This window comes from Lissotriton helveticus, chromosome 3_1, assembly GCF_964261635.1.
Source record: "Lissotriton helveticus chromosome 3_1, aLisHel1.1, whole genome shotgun sequence".
NCBI classification, from domain to species: Eukaryota; Metazoa; Chordata; class Amphibia; order Caudata; family Salamandridae; genus Lissotriton; species Lissotriton helveticus.
The window spans coordinates 490,879,212-490,899,603 of NC_136061.1; the positions used below are offsets into that span (position 1 = coordinate 490,879,212).

At 47.4% G+C, this 20,392-nt stretch overlaps 1 protein-coding gene across 1 annotated transcript in view; it reads right to left on the bottom strand.

Moving 5' to 3' along the window:
• Positions 1–20,392, bottom strand: part of INPP1 (inositol polyphosphate-1-phosphatase) — a 165,272-nt gene that overhangs the window by 19,011 nt on the left and 125,869 nt on the right. Inside the window, exon 4 of the mRNA XM_078680376.1 lies at positions 8,008–8,208. Within this exon, the coding sequence (XP_078536502.1) occupies positions 8,008–8,208 (201 nt within the window). The remainder of the gene's footprint in view (positions 1–8,007; positions 8,209–20,392) is intronic.

Consider the following 20,392-nt stretch of genomic DNA (forward strand, 5'->3'; position numbering starts at 1 on the left):
CATGCCTGCGACGTTGCCCGGTTCCTGGACACCAAGCCTGTTCTGGTGCCTGGTGAGTACCCGGGTCAGGAGGTGGGGGGCGACACGGGAGACACGAGAGCAACACCTCTGCAGTATCGCTGAGGGGCTGAGGAGCTGCAGAGCCTGGGGCTTCAGCGGACTCACAAAAGCGAAATCGATTTCGCTTCACGAAAGCGAAATCGAAACGCCGCGGGTCTCTGCGGACTTACTGCGGGTCTCTGTGGGGTTTCGGGGATCAGGTCCTGCCGCTGCGGTTCAGCTCAATCCCCACGCCACGCCACCGCAGCTGCTCCGCTCCGCTCTCGCAGACTCTCTGGTCTGACTCTCTCGCAGCTCTCGCTCTCGCTGCTCTCTAGCGCCACAGTCGTCACACGGTGAATGGGCTTCACAACTCCCCAGATGAGACCTCGATGGAAAACCGGAGGAGGAATCGCCATCATCTACAGGAACACCATCGACGTCACGACCAACTCCGAAGATGCCCTCACCACCGCCGAACACCTACACTTCCAGATCCACACCGACCCCAAGACCACCCTCAGAGGAACCCTCATCTACAGACCGCCGGGCCCACGCACACAATTCAGTGAAGCCTCTCTGACTTCATCAGCCCACACGCCCTCGCCTCATCAGAATACATCCTCCTAGGGGACCTGAACTTCCACCTGGAGAAAAACAATGACAACAACACCACCACCCTGCTCGACAACCTCGGACTCAAGCAATTGGTGAACACCCCCACCCACTACGCCGACCACACGCTCGACCCCGTCTTCAGCCACTCCACCGGACTACACTGGACCGACCACAGCTGCATCCACTTCACCTTTAAGAAGACCACATCCCACTGCCGCCCGCAACAGATCCCTCGTAGATGCTGGAGCAAAATCACCGCAGACCAGCTAACCACATCACTGAGCCAGAACCCACCCATCACCACCACTGACACAGACGACGCAGCCCGGAACCTCACCCAGTGGATAGTCAACTGCGCCGACGCCCTTGCACCACTGAAGAACCCTCCAGGCAAGCCCGGCAGCAGGAAAACAACATGGTTCACCGACGACCTCAAAGAATCAAAGAAATCCTGCAGATCCCTCGAGAAAACCTGGCACCGCGAACAGACGACAGAAAACATGACAGCCCTCAAGAACGCCACCCGCAATCACCACCACCTGATCCGCACCACCAAAAAGACATCTTTCAAAGAATGGCTGGACAACAACACACACAACAGCAAGGAACTCTACAGCATCGTAAAAGAGCTCTCCAATCCCAACGCCAATAGCAACGACATTCCACCGTCACAAGAACTCTACAACTCCCTTGCCATGTTCTTCCACCGCAAGATCACAGATATACACAACAGCTTCGGCGCCCAGACTCCGCCCCCAGCCACCGAACCAACGCCCCCTAAAACCACCCTCAGCGCTTGGACTCCCATCAGCACCGAAGACACCGCCCGCGCTATGAACACCATCCACTCCGGCTCTCCTTCCTTCACCACATCTTCAACAAAGCCGACACCATCATCGCTCCCCACCTACGGAACGTCATAAACAACTCCCTCACGTCCGCCACCTTCCCAGAGAGCTGGAAGCACGCAGAGATCAACACCCTACTGAAGAAACCCACAGCGGACCCAAAGACCTCAAAAACTTCCGCCCCATCTCTCTTCTTCACTTCCAGGCGAAAGTGATCGAGAAGATCGTCAATAAGCAGCTGACCGCATTCCTTGAAGCCAATGGGTCCCTCGACCCATCCCAGTCCGGATTTCCAGCCAACCACAGCACCGAGACCGCCCTCATCGCAGCCACCGATGACATCAGGACCCTACTCGACAACGGGGAAACCACCGCCCTCATCCTCCTAGACCTCTCAGCCTCCTTTGATACAGTCTGCCATCGCACCCTAATAACCCACCTCCACAACGCCGGGATCCAAGGCAAAGCCCTGGACTGGATCACCTCTTTCCTCTCCGACAGAACCCAGCGAGTCCACCTCCCTCCCTTCCGCTCCACGGCCACCGAGATCTGTGGCGTACCCCAACCCTCTTCAATATCTACACGAGCCCCCTCGCCACCATCGCACGCAAACACAACCTCAACATCATCTCATACGCGGACGACACCCAGCTGATACTCTCCCTCACCAAAGACCCAGCCACCGCCAAACTCAACCTCCAGGAAGGAATGAAAAACATCGCAGAATGGATGAAACTCAGCTGTCTGAAACTGAACTCAGACAAGACGGAGGTCCTCATCCTCGGACCATCCCCATCCGCCTGGGACGACTCCTAGTGGCCCGCAGAACTAGGCACCGCACCCACACCCACTGACCACGCACGCAACCTGGGATTCATCCTGGACTCCTCTCTCACGATGACCAAGCAAGTCAACACCATCTTATCTTCATGCTTCAACACCCTACGCATGCTCCGTAAGATCTTCCGGTGGATCCCTACCGGAACTAGAAAGACGGTCACTCAGGCACTCGTCACCAGCCGACTTGATTTCGGGAACCCTCTATACACAGGCACCACAATCAAACTTCAGAAAAGACTCCAACGCATACGGAACGCATCTGCACGACTCATTCTCGACATCCCCCGCCACAGTCACATATCAGCCCACCTGAGAGACCTGCAGTGGCTCCCCGTCAGCAAAAGGATCACGTTCAGGCTCCTCACCCACGCACACAAAGCGCTCCTCGACATAGGCACCGAATACCTCAACAACCGCCTCACATTCTACACTCCAACACGCAAACTCCGCTCCGCCAGCCTCACCCTCGCCACCGTCAATGTATATCATGATCCGCAGAACCACGGCCGGAGGAAGATCATTCTCCTACCTGGCGGCCAAGATGTGGAACTCCCTTCCCGCCGACCTACATCTGACCAAGGTCCACCTCACATTCAGGAAACCCCTCAAGACCTGGCTTTTCGAGCAGTGCCCCAGCGCCTTAGACCCTCACGGGTGAGTAGCGCGCTCTACAAGTGTATTGAATGATTGATACAAGTCCCTTTTTGATTTTGTTGTTGTTTTTAAATACACAACAAAATGGTGCAAACACAGGACACTATCAACATGAGGAACAATTTCACTGCTGGATGTCTGTGGGATACTACTCCACAAGCAGCCTTCATCATGTTTCACTTAATTCTCAAGATCAAGACCCTGGTTTTAGCGCAACATTTTTGACAGGTATTTTATTTTTCATGTCACATAAAGGGCCCCATTTCAAAGTAAAACATCATGCTACACCCACCTACAGCGCTACGCTTCTCAGGATACTGACACTCCTGGTAATTATTCTTGTATTTCTACTAGTCAGGTTCCTCACTAGTATTTTTTATGTTTGATTTAGCTGCACAGTCTACGAGATATTAATTCAAATCGTGCTTGAGTGGGTGACTCTGAGATGAGTCGACACCTCATCTCAGATCAAAATAACTTCTGTACATCGTTACATGGGATATCCCCGGGCCAGTGCCCGATGGATTGTCAACCTTTGAGAAGTTGGGAAACTCCAGGAATATCTGCAGGCCAGGCCCAATTAACACGCTGTTTGGCAACACGTGCTGCACGTAGCGAGAGGTAAAACAATTAAAATAGTGGTTACCTTATATGCTAAGGTATCTTTCACACACATGTAGTTCAATTTATTTCACACTTCGTGGAGTTCTCCACACATAATTTAAGTCTGAATCTTTTTCGTCTTCAAAGTAAAAATTGTTCAGCACATATTTGTAGCCTAGCATGTGTATACTCCCTGTATGCGGGCACCTTTTACCAAATAGAAATTGTGTATATTGCGACTGTAGATTAACTAAGTCCTATGATCGGTTTCTCTTGACTAGAATATAACTGGCACATTATATAAAGTATTGCTAAAGAGCTAATGTATACACCGCTCCCTCCCCCGTACTATTCACTAGCACTCAGAAAGATCTTGCATAACACGTCTTAAATGTAATAAACCAGTATAGTATATGACAAATACATTGTTCGTATCTCTAGTTGGTGTCATTGCTCGTCGCAGAGTCAGTTAAAGGAAAAGGGGACTGAAGCGGGTTTCTCTGCCTGAAATAAATGTAAAACCTTCTTCCCATGTTTGAAAGGTGCATGTTGCTGACATGATTTCCATGTGTATTTTGACTATTAGGTTGCTATTGAAAACAAGCATGGCAAAGAAATGAACTGTCGTTCACGTTTGTACACGCCACGTCTTCACAGGAAATCACAGAGAAAGGAAAAGAGAAACGTATTTTACAAGGACGGGGAAGTGTACTGTGTGGATTTCTTTGGAAGCGATGCAATGACTGCGTTATCGGATTTGTGATAATGTTGTGCCAAATTTTAAATAATAGAGTGAGCACTAAAAATAAACGTGACACACTAAGAATAGAAAGGGATTAGAATAAATGTATATCATGGTTTATGTCGAGTAGGTTTATGAGGTCTGAAAACACTTTGATAGACCTGTATATATGCACAGTTTAGAACAAATCAGAGACTATTTTGAATTGACATATATGGGAGTGTTGTCCCCAGCTGACGACATTGTTTTCTGCAGGATTCCAGCCTCTTCACTGGTGTAACTAACTATCTGAACGCTGAACCCGGATGCAGTCAGCAACTATCATATCACTTCCTGTCCCAGTCCTTCCCCCAGGTACTGTAATGAGGCCTGACTGAAATGATCCTGTTGATTATCGACTAACCCATGAATGAATAATTGCGCAATAAGAACAATTCAGACTTATCTTTTACTAGCAAAAAAGGTCACTTTTTATTTAAGACAGTCAAAAACAGAATATCCAATTCTTTGCATTTCTTGCTACAGAAAGAAAACACATTAATACATTTCCCCAAACATTTCCCATAAATGACTTTAAAGCCAAAAACACATTTCCAACAACTTGTCAAATGATAATCCCAATACTGTACAATCCCGAACCATTCTTTTCCTCCCCATTCTTTTTCCTTAGCCATTTTACCCCTAACCTCCCCCCACCCCCAGAGGGAAAGGATAAGTCCGCTCTAGACTATCCTAACCCCCAGCGCCTACAATCTTAAAAGAACGGATAACTGTAACAACTGTCATAACGTGACAGATTTTTTTTTTTTAAAGAAAAAAAAAGAAAATTAAAGGAAAAGAAACTAAAAATTAGGGAGGGTGGGTGGGACAAACAAATCTGCGCCACACTCCTCTAGCCTGTGAAATATACGTCACTCCCGCCCCACTCCCCTCGTCACCCATAGACCCTCCCCCTGACCAATCGCGCTAGGTGGATTGTTCCACCGCGCAAACTCTCCCAGGGGGACACCGGCTCGCGCCAAGTCCCCCTGGGACCCAATATTAGCACACACATCCACATTTATGGGTACTTTGGGGGCGAAAAATCAAAGACAAAACCTCTCTACGATATAAGATTGGGACATACGTATTTGGATAAGTAAGTTAAAATTACCACATGTTTGATGTTATCTGATCTCTTTCTCATTACATAATAGTCTTCTCCCACATTCCCATGTCATCGTAATGAGATGTGCCAGGTCACATGCTAGAAAGTGTTTTCACATTCGATTTGTGTCAGTGTTTTTCACCATAGATCGGGACATCGTTTCTTTTCTTCTTAATTAGAGCAGAATTCCAGGTATTTCTTCCATTTTGCAGTTATTTATAATACATTGCTAAAATATCTCTTATTGCCCTCAAGAATTCTGGAATCTGGTTTTTGGTGAAGCTCATCTCTCCGGATTCAATTACCTGAGCATTCTCTTGTTTGTTCTATAAATCGTACTTAGCATAGTATATAACACAGCATGGCGTAACATATGAAATTGTTTGTAGCTCAACAAGTGTGCTGTTGTTTTGCTGCACCAAGAAGAAATGGACAGGCCAATAACTTCTATAAGCCCACGACAGTAAAACTTGCCAGGCACATTCCTGCCAGTATGGATGGCATCACTGAAGGTGATCACTGCCTCGATTTCACCAAGACAGCGACTGCACCAGCAGAGATCACTTGTTATTCACCCTGTGATGGGCATGACAACCAGGGTGGGAGGTCATCTTTTTTCCGCAGAGGTGCATGTAGAAGCGAGCTTGGTCTGCCAGTGCTGTTTGTGGATTTCTTTGACATTAACATCCTAAAGGTTAGGGCGTCATAGGAGTGCAGCATGAGGTTTAGGGGTCATTTGAGTACACGATGACAAGGGGGGGGGGGGTCGTATAGGTGCCATTTAAGGATTTTAGGGAGTATAGTGATGCATCACAACATTGGTGTAGATCCAGGAGGGCTAGGCCGATGCTATATTATGGTTATGTAAATGATGTTCCTATAGATCCATTTTATGTAAATGTATATTATGCGGACATCCTAAACACAGGATTGATTTGGCACGCCTCAATGTATGAGTGATAGTCCAGCATTAGATCATTAAGTAGCAAGTAATCCAAAAGTGCCCAGAGCAGTTTTACTGTGTTTTTAGCAATATGAAAACCTTTGAGAGATAAAAATAAATTGAAAAATGACTGAGGGAAAAAAAGTATATAAATATATTTTACACCTAAAATGGTTCTCATGTTATTCAGTGAGACTAGGTTCCCAGTACATTTAAATTAACAGATTTTTGTCACAGACTAGTAAAATTCCTCCATTTAAAAAAATATATATATTTTAGGTAACTCAATATGTTGAATCAATTAGGGATGTTTAAATGGTAGAAAATTTAATGGTAACTGGCTTAGGGAAAGCTAAGCAACGGCATGGTTTTATCATATCTTTTGCACTGCCCTGTGGTTTGCTGACTTGACAAGAGTAGGACAAACCAGGATTATACCATAATGGACAGTGTATCTGCAGGTTTATCTTTATAGAATAGTTTAAAATACCATTGCTGTTTTTTACCATAAGGAATTTAACTAATGGTAGGCACCAGGGGCAAATATCTACAAAATAAAGATACCCGATATTAAAAATGAAAAGGCACTCATAGTAGAAATGAAAAACAAGAAAGGAATATTCAGGTGTACATATAAGACGGATTACAAACATTTTGGGCCCGATTAGGATTGCGGTGAATCCGCATCCTCGGGGCCGGCGGTCACCGCCGGCCCCGAGGATGCGGATTCACCGCTGCAGTGATTCACAAGACCCCCGCCAGATTAGGATGGCAGGGGGGGTCGGGAAGTCCGTACGCAGCTTTTCCGCCGCGGTCCCGCGGCGGAAAAGCTCTAATATGGTGGCGGTGTCTATCAGACACCGCCAGCCATATTAGGATGCATGCGTAAACATGCTTTTCCACGGCGGCTTTTCCGCCGTGGAAAAGCATGTGGTCTTTTCAGTTTGGGGGCCCGTTGCGGGCCCCCAGGGTGTCAGGGGGTGCACATGGGGGGTACCTATGGTACCCCCCTGCCTTTACATGAACAAAGCGGCAGGCACCGCGCGGTGCCTGCCGCTTTGTACATGTAAAGGCTAAACATGCATTTTTAACATTGCGGCGGGTGCTGCTTCAAGCAGCACCCGCCGCAATGTTAAACATACAGGATGTGACCGCCAGGGTGGCGGTCACATCCTAATTCGCACGGAGGGACCGCCGCTGCCCCTGCGGACGGTCCCTCCACCTCTGGGATTGCGGACGGACGCAGGTCCGTCCGCCATCCTAATAGGCCCCTTACTTCGGATTTTCGATATCTGTGTTAATTTATTTAGAATAGATAACAAAATAGAACCTAGAGCACGGAACTATTTAACTAGTTAGTACCTTTTTTCAGAATTGAATTTTGCAGTATTCTAGCGAAATAAAAAGCAAATGTTCCCCGTAAATATATAAACCAATGCAAATATTTTTTCTTAGTGAGACTAAATATGTGGTTTTCCCTTTTACAAATACTAAATAAAGCAATTGAATGAGGTCACCGATTCATGATTTGCCACTGCATTGTGATTAATGTGCATAAGTTTTTGTATCTTACCTATGGGGTCCACCCATATCCCCATAATAGTTTGTGGGATGTCCACGTCCACATTATCCAGAGCTGGATCCTCAAAGGCAATCTCCTGATGAACAACCTTGGCCAGGGCTATGGATGCAGCCTCGTTACCATCCAGGACGACGCGGAGGAGGTCTGCAGTCTCTTGCTCAGTAGGGCAAACTTTTACAATGATCTTTTCGCCTTAAAAATCAAGAAACAAATAACATACACAGTTAAAGTGCAAGATGAGTATTATGTGAATGCGTTTGCCTAAATAATAGTATATACTTGAAGGATTTCTGAGAGCAGATTTCAGGGAGTATTAATTTTAGAAGAGATGGGCAAAGAAGGAAATGTTCATTTTCACACGCCTGTATGTTACCAAATTTGTCATGATTTCTGAAATGATTTGATGAACAATAATAATTGCAAAGCTTTCTGCAAAATGTGTCCAAGTACCAGTCAGTGTTCAGGGTTCGTTCGACAAAATCGATCCATTCATACTGCTGTGAGGACCTCCACTAACAATAGCCATACTACTCAGCAAGGCGTGAATCCAGAAGGGATTATATAGCACAAATACATTTTTACCTCAAAGCGTATTCGTGATAGCTTGTAACTCTAGATTGCAATAAATTAGCTGATATTTTAAATATGAAGTGAATTCCCCGACAATATATACCGGCTATCACCCCTTCAAGTCAGTTAAGCAGGTGAGCAGATGGTTAGAAACGCACAACTGAAATAAGGAGTTTTCTGATGGTTAGTATATTCTTTTGAACTTGTGACCACAGGCACATAGACACTATAATGACTAGTTACCAAATACACTGATATCGAAGAATTCTGTAATTGCCCTTACAAACGTACCCTTATTCTTTCTGTTACAAATGAAACGTATCGTGCAGCTATAAGAGTAGTCAAGTTGGAATAGTCCAATATGATGTTTTCTATGAGTAGATGTGGCCTGGTTCTCTAAGCTCTTTTTCTGTTGGTAGGTGTGACATTCTACTCAAGATAAAGGAGTGACACTTTGATTTGAAATAAGCTACATTAACTCCCAAACAAAACCTTGTGAATCAAACACAGTGGGCCTGATTTAGAGTTTGGCGGAGAGGGTCCTCTGTCGTAAACGCGACAGAGTCCCCTCTCTGACAAAATGCAGGTCCACCTGCCTCATTTAGAGTCTGTGGACCTTCAGTATTTCGATGTCGGAGACTACTCCATCTGTAGCGTACATGTTCACCTTTGACAGCCTGACTGAGTAAGGGCTGTCAGAGGTTTTGCCATTTGTCTGCCCGCCCTATTTGGAGTGGGCAAACAAATGGGAAGTTTTCACTGTCTGTCACTGCCAAGGATTCAATGAAAACTTCATAATGGCCTGCTCACCAAGGGAGAAAATTCCCATGGCAGGGGGGTGTCATTGCTTTTTTGTAATTTCCAAACCAGAATTTTGTTTTTGGAAAAACCGCTGTCATGTTGACGAAGCCCTCTGTCAGACTTTCAGTGCATTGACAGGAACTGCTATGAGAGCGGTTCCTACCAATGCAAGAGATGTCACTTGGCTGACAGACATCTCTAAATTCACCAGGCGGATACGCCCTCAAAGCGCTGGAGAACTGCACTTCATCGCTCTGATGAAGTGAATCCCATCTGCTGAACTTAAAACAGGCCAACAAGGCCGGATTAAAAAAAACATTTTTGACTGGTGCTTTTTTGATGACTTTGGAGGCAAGGTAAGGTGGTGCTTTGTGTAAACACCTTTTTACACCTTACTACGAAAGCAGGCTTCTGGCGGTCGTAATGTGTGACAAGAATGTTTGTACATCTTTATTGAGACGCACTTGTTGCAGAGGTAACATGTTCTGTTTGTGTTGCTTCATTCTGCATATTTGCACTGTGATGCTGTGTTGTACGGTGTTTGTTGTCTTAACTTCTGTTTTGACTCTTTTTGTGGTGGTTGGTTCTGTTATGTTTTGAATCCCCTAATGTAGAGGAAGTGAACATCACATTCGTCTGGGGGTTCTCGAGGAAACCCTGGATTCTTTATGGTGTCTGGTTTCTAGGAATGTCTGGGTTTGGTAGATTTCCCTTGGAGGAGCAAAGCACAGACTCAAATACCACAGCTTCCCACATTGCCAAAATGGGTCCACTTTCAAGGCAAAATCTGGAAGCCTCTATATTATATTTGGGCACTTCCCAAATGTGGGTTATAGGCCCAGCAGCACAGGCGGGGTTCTGTTTTTATAATGAGAAATGGGGAATGCTAGCAGGCTGGAACTTAGGAGATCCCCTCTGAGTTCTGAACCTTCCCTTACAGGCATGTGAGGAGAATGCATGATTATAGCCAACATTTGCAGAACATTCTGTGCCTAGTTTTCAGAAATGTCTGGCTTTGGGAGGTTTCTTTGGGTGGCAGCCAAGCCCAGACCCAAATACAGTATCTAGCAACAACAGTAAAATGATTCAATTTTTATGGCCTATCGCCATGGAATCTTGATGACTCCATGGTGATAGGCCAGACATACTGTTTTAATTGAGATAAGTGCAGGAATACAGACCAAGAGAACATTTGTTATTAACAGCTGAATTTCTATCCATTTTTGGCTTCCAAATGTGTGCAAAAAAAGTTTTGCAAGATGCCATCTGAATCACAATAGTACAGGTAACCCCAAATTCAAAATCATTATTAGCTGCAGATAAGGTGTTGGCAATGGGTATTGCTTATTTTGGACAACTAACAAAAACGAAATAGTCCTTTAACCAGAAGGGTGTGACACATGTGACAGTATACTATTTTTGTAAATCCTCCATCTTGGCAAGCAATAAGAAGAAAACATTGTCATCCACTTCTATTTTTACAGACTTACTTTTATTATTATTGCTCATTTCAACTATTAGTTTCTTTGGGAAAACCCTCAGCCAGGTACACAAATTCCAAATTGTGTCCAATTTTTAGAAATGTATAGGTTTTGGGATTCACCCATTCATACTTATTTCTATCACAAACTACAAGCAGGTAGGAATAAAAACCAATAGCAAATATGGACTACCACTTAAAGTGCTACAACATTTCCAGCCAAAAGCAGCTACATGCCTTTAAAGTTCCTGTTACAAACAACCATTTATCACTGCATACGGTGGTAAAATAGCACTGCTCCAGCTCTTCAACTATTTAAGACATCAGTCACCCAAAACTGTGGCAGAGACTTTACTTTAAACTAGCACCTATATTGTTTACTTTGTGATACTGCCAGGTAACAGTTCAACATTGAAACAAACAAAAAAATGCTATTCGATGACAATAGCAAATATACTGAGTAACACTTCCCAACATTAATAAAAAAATATAAACAAAGTATTCATTTGTTTCCTGGGAGCAGTCTTGTAGATACTATTTCTGTATTTTAGACATGATGACCACTGACAGTTAGATATATGTTGCTGAAAGCTTAAACAGTATTCTTGTAAATAAAAACCTTTGAGAAATCAGCAAAATTCTGGTAATTCACAAATGACTGATTTAACCTTGAAAAGCAATAGAAGTCATTTGATGTTCTATTGCTTTGAACTAGTGACTACGTCTGTCACTATGTTAGCATTAATTTTCGAAGGATTCCGTGATGAACCATACACATCTCCCATGACTGATTATTTTTTAAATGTAAATGGTCACTGTGTAATAGAAGTCACGCAATGTCCTATGAATGGTTCAACATAGATGTGTATCGGTATAGGTGAAAGAAGTACTAATTCCGTTAAGTGTATACATTTAAGCATTTAACAGTTTTGCATGGATGCGTCTTTTCTCCGCTTATCATTTCCATAGACATGAAAGGTAATGACATTCAAAGCTCATTCAGCTCTTTTTCCAAGAGAAATGAATGGAGTGCAGTGCAGGTCAAAGTGGAATCAACATCCAACACATATTCCACCCACATTTATACAAACATCACACTCCATCGAATGTATTAGACAGAGCCCTGGAGCTTATGCATGCTGTAGGTCCTACCCCATACCTGATATTTGTCTCATGTGGTTTCATTACAGTATTCCAGCCTTACAATTGGACAAGTAGGTACTCGCATGTTTTTTTTGGGGGGGGGGAATCTTTTTATTAAATCAGAGAACAAGCTTCAGATACAAGCAATTCCCAATATACAGATACAATTTATGTGAAACACATGACAGTTACCAGACACTGTAGCCCGCACAGTTCTATACACAGCCGGATTAACTACGACAATTCACTCTCCTAGGGTAGCCTAAGTCACCCCAGCCCCATTTGTTCCATCAGAGGCCTCTGTACAATGTCCAGGCCCCCCCATATTTTCTCCCACTTTTGAGGGCAACCACGACTTCGATAGACCACCTTCTCCGTATTGTGACACCAGCCCATAACACACAGCCATGCTGCTACTGTTGGTGTTTCTGTCGCACCCCATGCACGTTCAATGTTCCTCTTAGCGACCCCCCTGCTAACGCAACCACAGCTTGGCCCACGGCGGCCATGTGATCTTTCCCGTGACGCGAAGTATGTGCCATCTGGGCTCCAATGGAACATGTTCGCCCACCACAGCCTCCATTATGCGGTACCTGCCCCTCCAGTACTTCTGAATCCTGGGGCAATCCCATAATATGTGGAAAAAAGACCCCCTCTCATCGCTACCCCTGACGCATAGCTCGAAACCGCTACCTTGAATACGGACCTGCACCAATCTCGAAGCGTAGGACCTATGAAGGAGGCGGCGCTGAACCAGCCTGAAGCGCGCCCTGATGGCTATTCCTCTGGGGCTCTGGAGGGCCTCCGCCCAATCATCATCCTTCAAAAGTCCCACCTCCGATTCCCAGGCCTACATCAGGGAACCCAGGCAGTCCGGGGAATTGTTTACTAGTTTTTTGTAGGAGAGTGACACCGCCTTCTCAATCATGGGATCTAAAAGGAACCGACCCTCCAGTGGATATTCCAGAAGCACAGTCCCTTCTTTCAGATGGCAATGGGGTGCCAAACACAGCTGTCGATATCTAAGGAATTTGCCTCCTCCATTTGGAAGCCCTTCCGCAGATTATCGAATGTCACCATTTTCCCACCTTTCCAGACGTCCCCGAGTACATCAATGCCTATCAGGTTCTATGACCGGAACCCCTGCAGATGTTGTACTTCCCTCAGAAAATCTACCCTCCATAGTGGAGCATGTTAAGTGAGTTTTATCTCCCACCCAGTCATTTTACTTGCTTAATGCCAAATGTCAATGACCGTCTTTGTGTGTGGTGGCAGGTGTACTGAGCCCCTACCCCTACGGTACAGTTCCTCCAGGTGGCTAAGTTCACCTAGTGCCAATCCATCCACCCTGTATGCTGGTTCCTCAAGCGGGGGAAAAACCAATCCATTAACATTGATAAGGTGAGCGGCCCAGTAATATTTCCTGATGTCCGGGACTGACAGCCCCCTTTCGTACACCCCGCTCTGTAACTTTTTTAGCGCAATTCTCGGATTGTCCCCCCTATAAGAGTTTGCAGAGCTCCGACTCAATCGCACGAAAGAACGTTTCCTGGATGCGATAAGGAGTATTCTGGACTGCGTAGAGCAAACGTGAGAGGGCCATCATCTTGAAAAGGACCGCCCTGCCCATAAGGGAAATTGGGAGCCCCCTCCAATGTATCATCCTCATGTAACCTGACTAGCTGCGCCTGTAGATTCAGTAGTGTAAACTCCTCCACAGACTTGGTTATCCAGATACCCGAGTACTTAAATGCATTTTGCAATACCATCTCTGAGCATGCCGATGTCAGGACAGGAGGGTCCCCAGCTAATAAAAAAAACAATGATTTGTCCCAATTAATGCGATATCCAGAGTAGGAACCGAAGGACTGTATTATATGAATTAGTCTATGGATTGTTTGCAGCGGCCTATGCGCATAAAGGAGGATATCGTCGACATACATGGATATGCGCTCTTTCCAGCACCCCCTCCATATCTATGCCACTCAGTACTGGGTCTCTCCTGATCAATGCCAACAGCGGTTCAAGCGTCAACGCGAACAACATCGGGGACAGCGGGCACCCCTGATGAGTTCCCCTGTATAACGCAGAGGCACTAGAGACGTCCCCGTTAACCCATACTCGTGCCATCGGAGCAGTGTAAAACAACCGGATCCACTTTTGCAGTTGCGGGCCATTGCCCACCTTCTCCAGCACCGCAAATAGGTAGGACCATTCGATACTATGGAACGCCATCCTTGCGTCCAGTGAGAGGAGACCGGCTGGGACCTCAGGCCGCATGACTCCAAACAAGCGTCTCAAGTTGAGTCTTGTGCTCCTATGGGGCATGAAGCCAGATTCATCTGGGTGGACCAAGGACTGGATGACAGGGCCCAAATGGTTTGCGATAATCTTGGCTAAGACCTTGGCCTCAAAGCTTAAAAGGGAGATAGGTCTGTAGGAACTGCACAGGTAATGCAGCTTACCCTTCTTGAGGAGTACAACTATAGTCACCATCCTTGTGTCCGCAGGTAGTTGGCCCTCCTGGAATACCTCCCTAAACATGTCCAACATGTAGGGGGCCAGCGTGCCTGCCACACATTTAAACAGCTCGGTGGGGAGCACGTTTGGTAACGCCGCTTTCCCGGTTTGTAGGTCTGGCATGGCATTTTCCACTTCTTCAACATGGAAGTCAGAGTCTAGAGTTTCCCTGTCCTTCGACCCCAGAGCTGGCACAGAAATATCCTGTAGGAAGTCAGTACAACCAGACTGTCCCCGCGTGGACTGGGACCGGTAAATGTTCTCATAATACTTGGCAAAGATTTCTGTCAGAACCTCACCCCAGTACCACCCTGCGTTCCTTCTGCGGATCGAATTTAAGAGACCCAGTTGTGGCTTCTGTCCCTCCTTTCCAGCGACGCAATCAATTTGTTGGCTTTATTGCCCAGATCATACACTCTCGCTGCGTGGCAATCGCGTGAGCCCAGGCCGCGTTTTCTTCGAAGTCCCAGAGGGCTTGTACTTTGAGTTTGCGCTCCAGAGCCAGTATCTCCTGCTCGAGGCCCTCGAACTGGACTTGTTTTACCCTACGTTGAGCACCACTCGCCGCCTGTACAAAGTCCCTCGCCTCCACCTCGTATGCTTCCCTGAGGATGCAGGCAGAGCTCACAGATTCAACATTTTTGGAAAAATATAGCTCTGTGCGCTCCTCAAAGCACTCCCGAAATTCCTGATCCCGGAACATGAAGGGATCAAGTCACGGGGGTAGGTACCAGTCGCGAGCCGGCCCATGCAACCTCACCACCACCGGAGAGTGATCTGATATCCCTCGTGCCTTATGACACACTCCCTGAAAGAGGCTCGCAGAGTAAGTGTGTGTAAAAATATAATCCAATCTTGCCCCGCTGCCGTGTGCCGCAGAGATAGGAGTGTAGTGTCTAGACATGGGGTTGTGGCTTCTCCATAGATCCACCAGTCCCAGTGCACATGCGAACGTGTACAATGGACGGGGCCCCTGCGCCACCAGGGGAGAACTTCCCTATTCATCTCGGGCGCCAGTGTGTTGTTCATGTCCCCTCCCAAATGCAAGAGCCTGTGTGGGAATTCCAGTATGAGCTTACTAAGATCCGGGAACATGATCTCATGCAGTCGTGGGAGAAAATACGCGGCGCACACATTTACCACCTGACCCTCCCACGTTCCGGATAAGGCAGCATAACGACACAGGTGGTCGCACCACGTGCGATGTATCACCAGGGGTACCACATTTTTAATGAGTATAGCCATACCCCTGGACCCGGACATGAAACCAGCATGTACCTGCAGTGAACAGCCATATCTATTAAGGGATAAATACTTGTTACCTTTGAGGTGCGTCTCTTGAAGTAGGACGATGTCCAGTAAGTGTCTGTGCATTTATTGCAGAACCATAGTGCGTTTAATGTTATCCCCAAGGCCATTCACATTCCAAGAGAGGATTGTTAGCGTTTTAAAAGGTCATGTGGCAATTGTGATACTCTATGCCCCCCCCTTGCAAATGAGGACCCCACCCCTTACGCGCAGCAGAGCCCTGCCCAATGGAACATGTCTCATGGCACACGTGTTGAAGCATCAGATCTGAAGCAATAATCAGCCCCTGGAAAACACAGAATAAAAAGGCCCTTTACAGTACCCCCCCCCACCCTGCAACCCTGCCTCGTAGGTCTGAAACATCCCACATCCCCAATAGCAGAGCACCTGTCGCCCTATTGAACAACTAACTAGTATAGGGCTGCCTGGCACCACCACCCGATATCTCTCTCCCCGGGCCCGCAATTCCACCCAGCTACATATAGAAAAACTGGAACATACAAAACGTTTGGCCCGTTAGGCTGTGTCCCAAACTTCAGTGTCCCCTGAGAATGAGCGTTGCACCTCAGCGGTAAATGAGAGTCTGTACCTTAAGCCCCACATAAACCATGCAACAGTTCGCTGAAAAGAGTCCAGTCCCTTACTTCCCAGGATACCTTGCTTCACTCGTGGGGCTTCCAGACTGAGAGCTCCTGGATCTCGACTCAGACAGAACCTCCTTGCTGCGTCGACTCGGGGACTCGAGAGTGCAGTAGCTACTCCCACGCCAGTTAGTTTCCTCTCGTCGCCTGTGTACTCGGGTAGGTGGGGGGTGGAGGAGGGGTCCTCCGTCCAGCCATTGTTGGACATCTGCAGGCGATGTGAAAAACCAGAATTTATCACCGTCCATAACCTTGAGCTTGGCTGGGAAAAACATCATATATTTTATCCCCTTCTCCCTAAGGGCACGATTCACCCCGTCAAATTTGCGCCTCTACTACTGCACTTTCAAAGTGAAATCCGGGAAAAATAGAACTGTTGAGTTCTTGTAGGGGAGATCACCTCTCACTCTAGCCACCTTCAAGATTACGTCCCAGTCTCGCAAGTTCAGGATACGCACAATGATCATCCGAGGAGGGACCCCGAGTTTCGGTTTAGGGATCGGAGCTCTATGCGCTCTCTCAACAGAAAACAGGGTGGACAACCTCTTAGGCTTGAGTGATTCATGATAAGGTCTTCAATGAAGAGGTTCATACTGGGGCCCTCCGCCCCTTCAGGCCCTCTCACCACCCTGATGTTATTGCGGCGGGCGCGCCCTTCCTGATCATCCAACTTCAGGGCCATCAGCTTATGTTGGTGCGCCAGCTTCTGTACACGTTCCTCCAACTTGCGCGTCACCGATTGGAGCTCCCCTATGTTCTCCTCGGTTGCTGTAACTCTCTCTGAGGTTTTCTGCATGTCCAATCTCATGAAGTTCATCTCAATTGTGACCTTGCAATTTTTGTTTCCAGGTTCATAGCCACGGATTGGATCGCCGTCATAATTGAACTAAGGGATTGCTCCTCTCCGTTTGACTTGTCCCCAATCGCCCCCGCCACGGATGCCAGCTGACGCGGGGCCGCATATTTATCCAGTTTATTAGACTGCACCGCAGCCGGGCCACCTTAGGTTTTGTCATGATGGAATTCAACTAGTTTGGGGACGAAAGTTCACTTCACCGCCTTACAGGGCGACTTCGCGCCACCATCCTGGCTTGATGCTGACCTCCTGATGCAACAGGCGCACAGTCTGATTATGAGATCTCCCCCTTTTGTGTGTCGTAAGGAGTAGCAAAAGGTCCTGCCTGTTGCACACACAGATCCAGGAAAATGGAGGGCACAACAGTGGTGCCCAACAGCCCCAGGATATTGCTGTGGCTGTCCACTGCGGCTACCAAGATCCCACTGGATCTGCTCTGCACCCTCCGTGGGATGCACTGGCCTTTCACAATCGCCAACCCCACGGGGTCAATGGTAGAGTAGGGGGCCTGTAGGTACTCCTGCACCCCCCTCCAGACTGGCCAGGTAGGGGCTCCCCGTCTGCCGCGCTGTGCCCGGCCTCACCTCCTCAGGCTGCCTCAAAGAGATCCTGAAACCGCCAGCGGCAGATATCAGGCCGGATGGAGAAGACTGCCAACGATACAGGATCTATGCGACCTCCAGGAGCCGTGTTTGAGGCACTGAGTCTTCCGTCAATCACTGGCCACACACTGCGGATCGCAAGCACAGGAGGTCCCGGGACAGGCGTGCCAGGTGTAGACCGTGTGACCTGGCCCTCGACCACTGGTTCCAAATCCTCACCGAGCCAGGGAGGAGGCTTGTGGATACTGCTGCGCTTTGTTTCAGCAGTCCAGGGAGGGCCCACCCGCCGGCCACCTCATGCGGTCTTTATGCTCTCTGGCACACCGTCACCACTCAATTACCGCCCCAGGATCACCCCGCAGGCGTCAGGCTGTACGGGGTGCCCTGCCGGCAGTACTCGCGCTGCGCGGCTCCAGGGAATAACACCACAGGTGAAGGGACCAGCTCCAGCTGCAGGCCCTATGCACTGGAACTCGGGTGTCGGAGATCCCGGGCTGCACGCTCTAGGTGCAGGTTGGCAAAGTACGCGACCAGATGGTGCCAGAAAGTTACGCCTCTATCATGGCCGATGCCAGGCCACGCCCACCTTGTTTTTAAATTTTAAGATTGTTCTGGATTTGCTTCTGTCCATCATCAATTACTGATTTCCAAGCGCAAGCTTATCAGCAGATTGCTGCCTGGGGCGAGTGCCTGGTTTCAGAGAAAAACTCTTGCAATTTATGTGATTCTGCTCAAGTTAATTGTCAAGTTTAATTGAATTTAAAGGTATATGTGAGTTCTGAGTGACAACAAATAGACAACAAGAGCATAACCTGAGTTGTCTATGATGTCACTCAGAACCTCTGAGGTGAAAAATGTCCCAGTAACTCACAGTTACCAGTCTATAATATCGTGTTATGTGTGGCTCTTAAAATCATCTACCCCTTCTTATAATTGGGAAGCTGAGGCAAAAGGATAATATATAATATGGCCGCTCCTCCCCGTCTAAACTTGAAAAAAGACCTTAGCTGGCATACTTAACTAACACCCATCACCTTCCTACCCTTTTTTCCACCCTCCTCAGCGTTTTTTTTACTTTCAATCTAAGCAAACAAGTAACGCTGTGCCGACTCATATGGAGTTATAATAAAATATTGTTTCATAGAAAAGCTGACCAATAGAATGATATGAGAAGAAGTCACTCCTTATGCGAGTCCCTCCCGGCTTCCATCCCAAAACCTGACTGAAATTCCACACAACTTGCCTCATATAGGCCCATTGCCATTCTTGGACCGGACCACAAGATTCTGGGCAAGACGCTTGCAGCTCGGTATGGCCAGCTACTACCAGGATAGGTGCATTCTGACCAGAACGGATTTGTCCCTAGTCGCAGTACTTCACAGGATGTTCACCGCCTTTTTCATATACAAGCCTGGATACGCTGTAAATTCCCTCGGGCGGCATGCTTTATATTAGACCTGGAGAAGGCGTTTTTGCCTTAATCTTTTTGATGTGCTGGACCACCTGGGGATAGGGCCTGGTTCCTGGCCTACACAAAACTATTATATTCCAATCTAGTCTTCCGTGTGCCCCTGGATTGCCTTATTTCTGCCCCGTTCTCTGTCCATTGGGGAAAACGACAGGGATGTCCCCTAGCCCCTTTCCAGTTCGCGCTCACAATTAACCCTCGGCGTAGGACTACGCTACGCTCGCGTAACCCGGAGCGTAAATTGCGCGAATTGCATGTAGCACAGTGCAAAAACGTGTAGCGGGCATTTTTTGTTTGGTCGCGGTCCTCAACGTCAAGTTGGTGACCGCGAGCGAGCATAATAACATCCCAGCAAGACTTTTTCCTCATTCACGATCAGCAACATCAAGTTGCCGATCGCGAGCATGGAAAATATACCTCCCGGCGAGATTCTCAACATGGGGAGGTCAGGTTTCTTATATGCTCGCGACCGCTTGCTATGAGAAACTACCAATTCGCGTTGAGCGGATTGGTACTCGAGCGGCAGAAAACGACCACTTGCACTGTGCAAGATGCAGTTTGCGCTAATTGCACAGTGCAGACAAGCATCCGGAACTGTGAAATCAGTGTGAACAGCATTTTGCACAGTGCCCTATGCAGTTCGCGTAGCTTGTGTAGTGCGAAGTGCACTTCGCATAGCTACGCGTAGTACTACTATGCCAACTACGCCCAGGGTTACTCACAATGGAGCCACTTGCAGTGCGCCTCTGTAGAGAGAGCCTGGAATGGGGCATTCCACTGGCAGATAGGACCCAGGCAACATCTCTGTATGCCGGTGAATTACTCCAATGTGTGTGAGACATTCTGACTCATCTGATGCCTATCTGGGAAACACTGTCGGAGTTTGCCGCCGTGGCAGGGCTTCAGGCCAACTGGGAGAAATCTGTCATTTACCCGCTCCACCCTGGGCAGATCCCACGAGAGGTGTTCCTGGGCACCTCCTGCCTT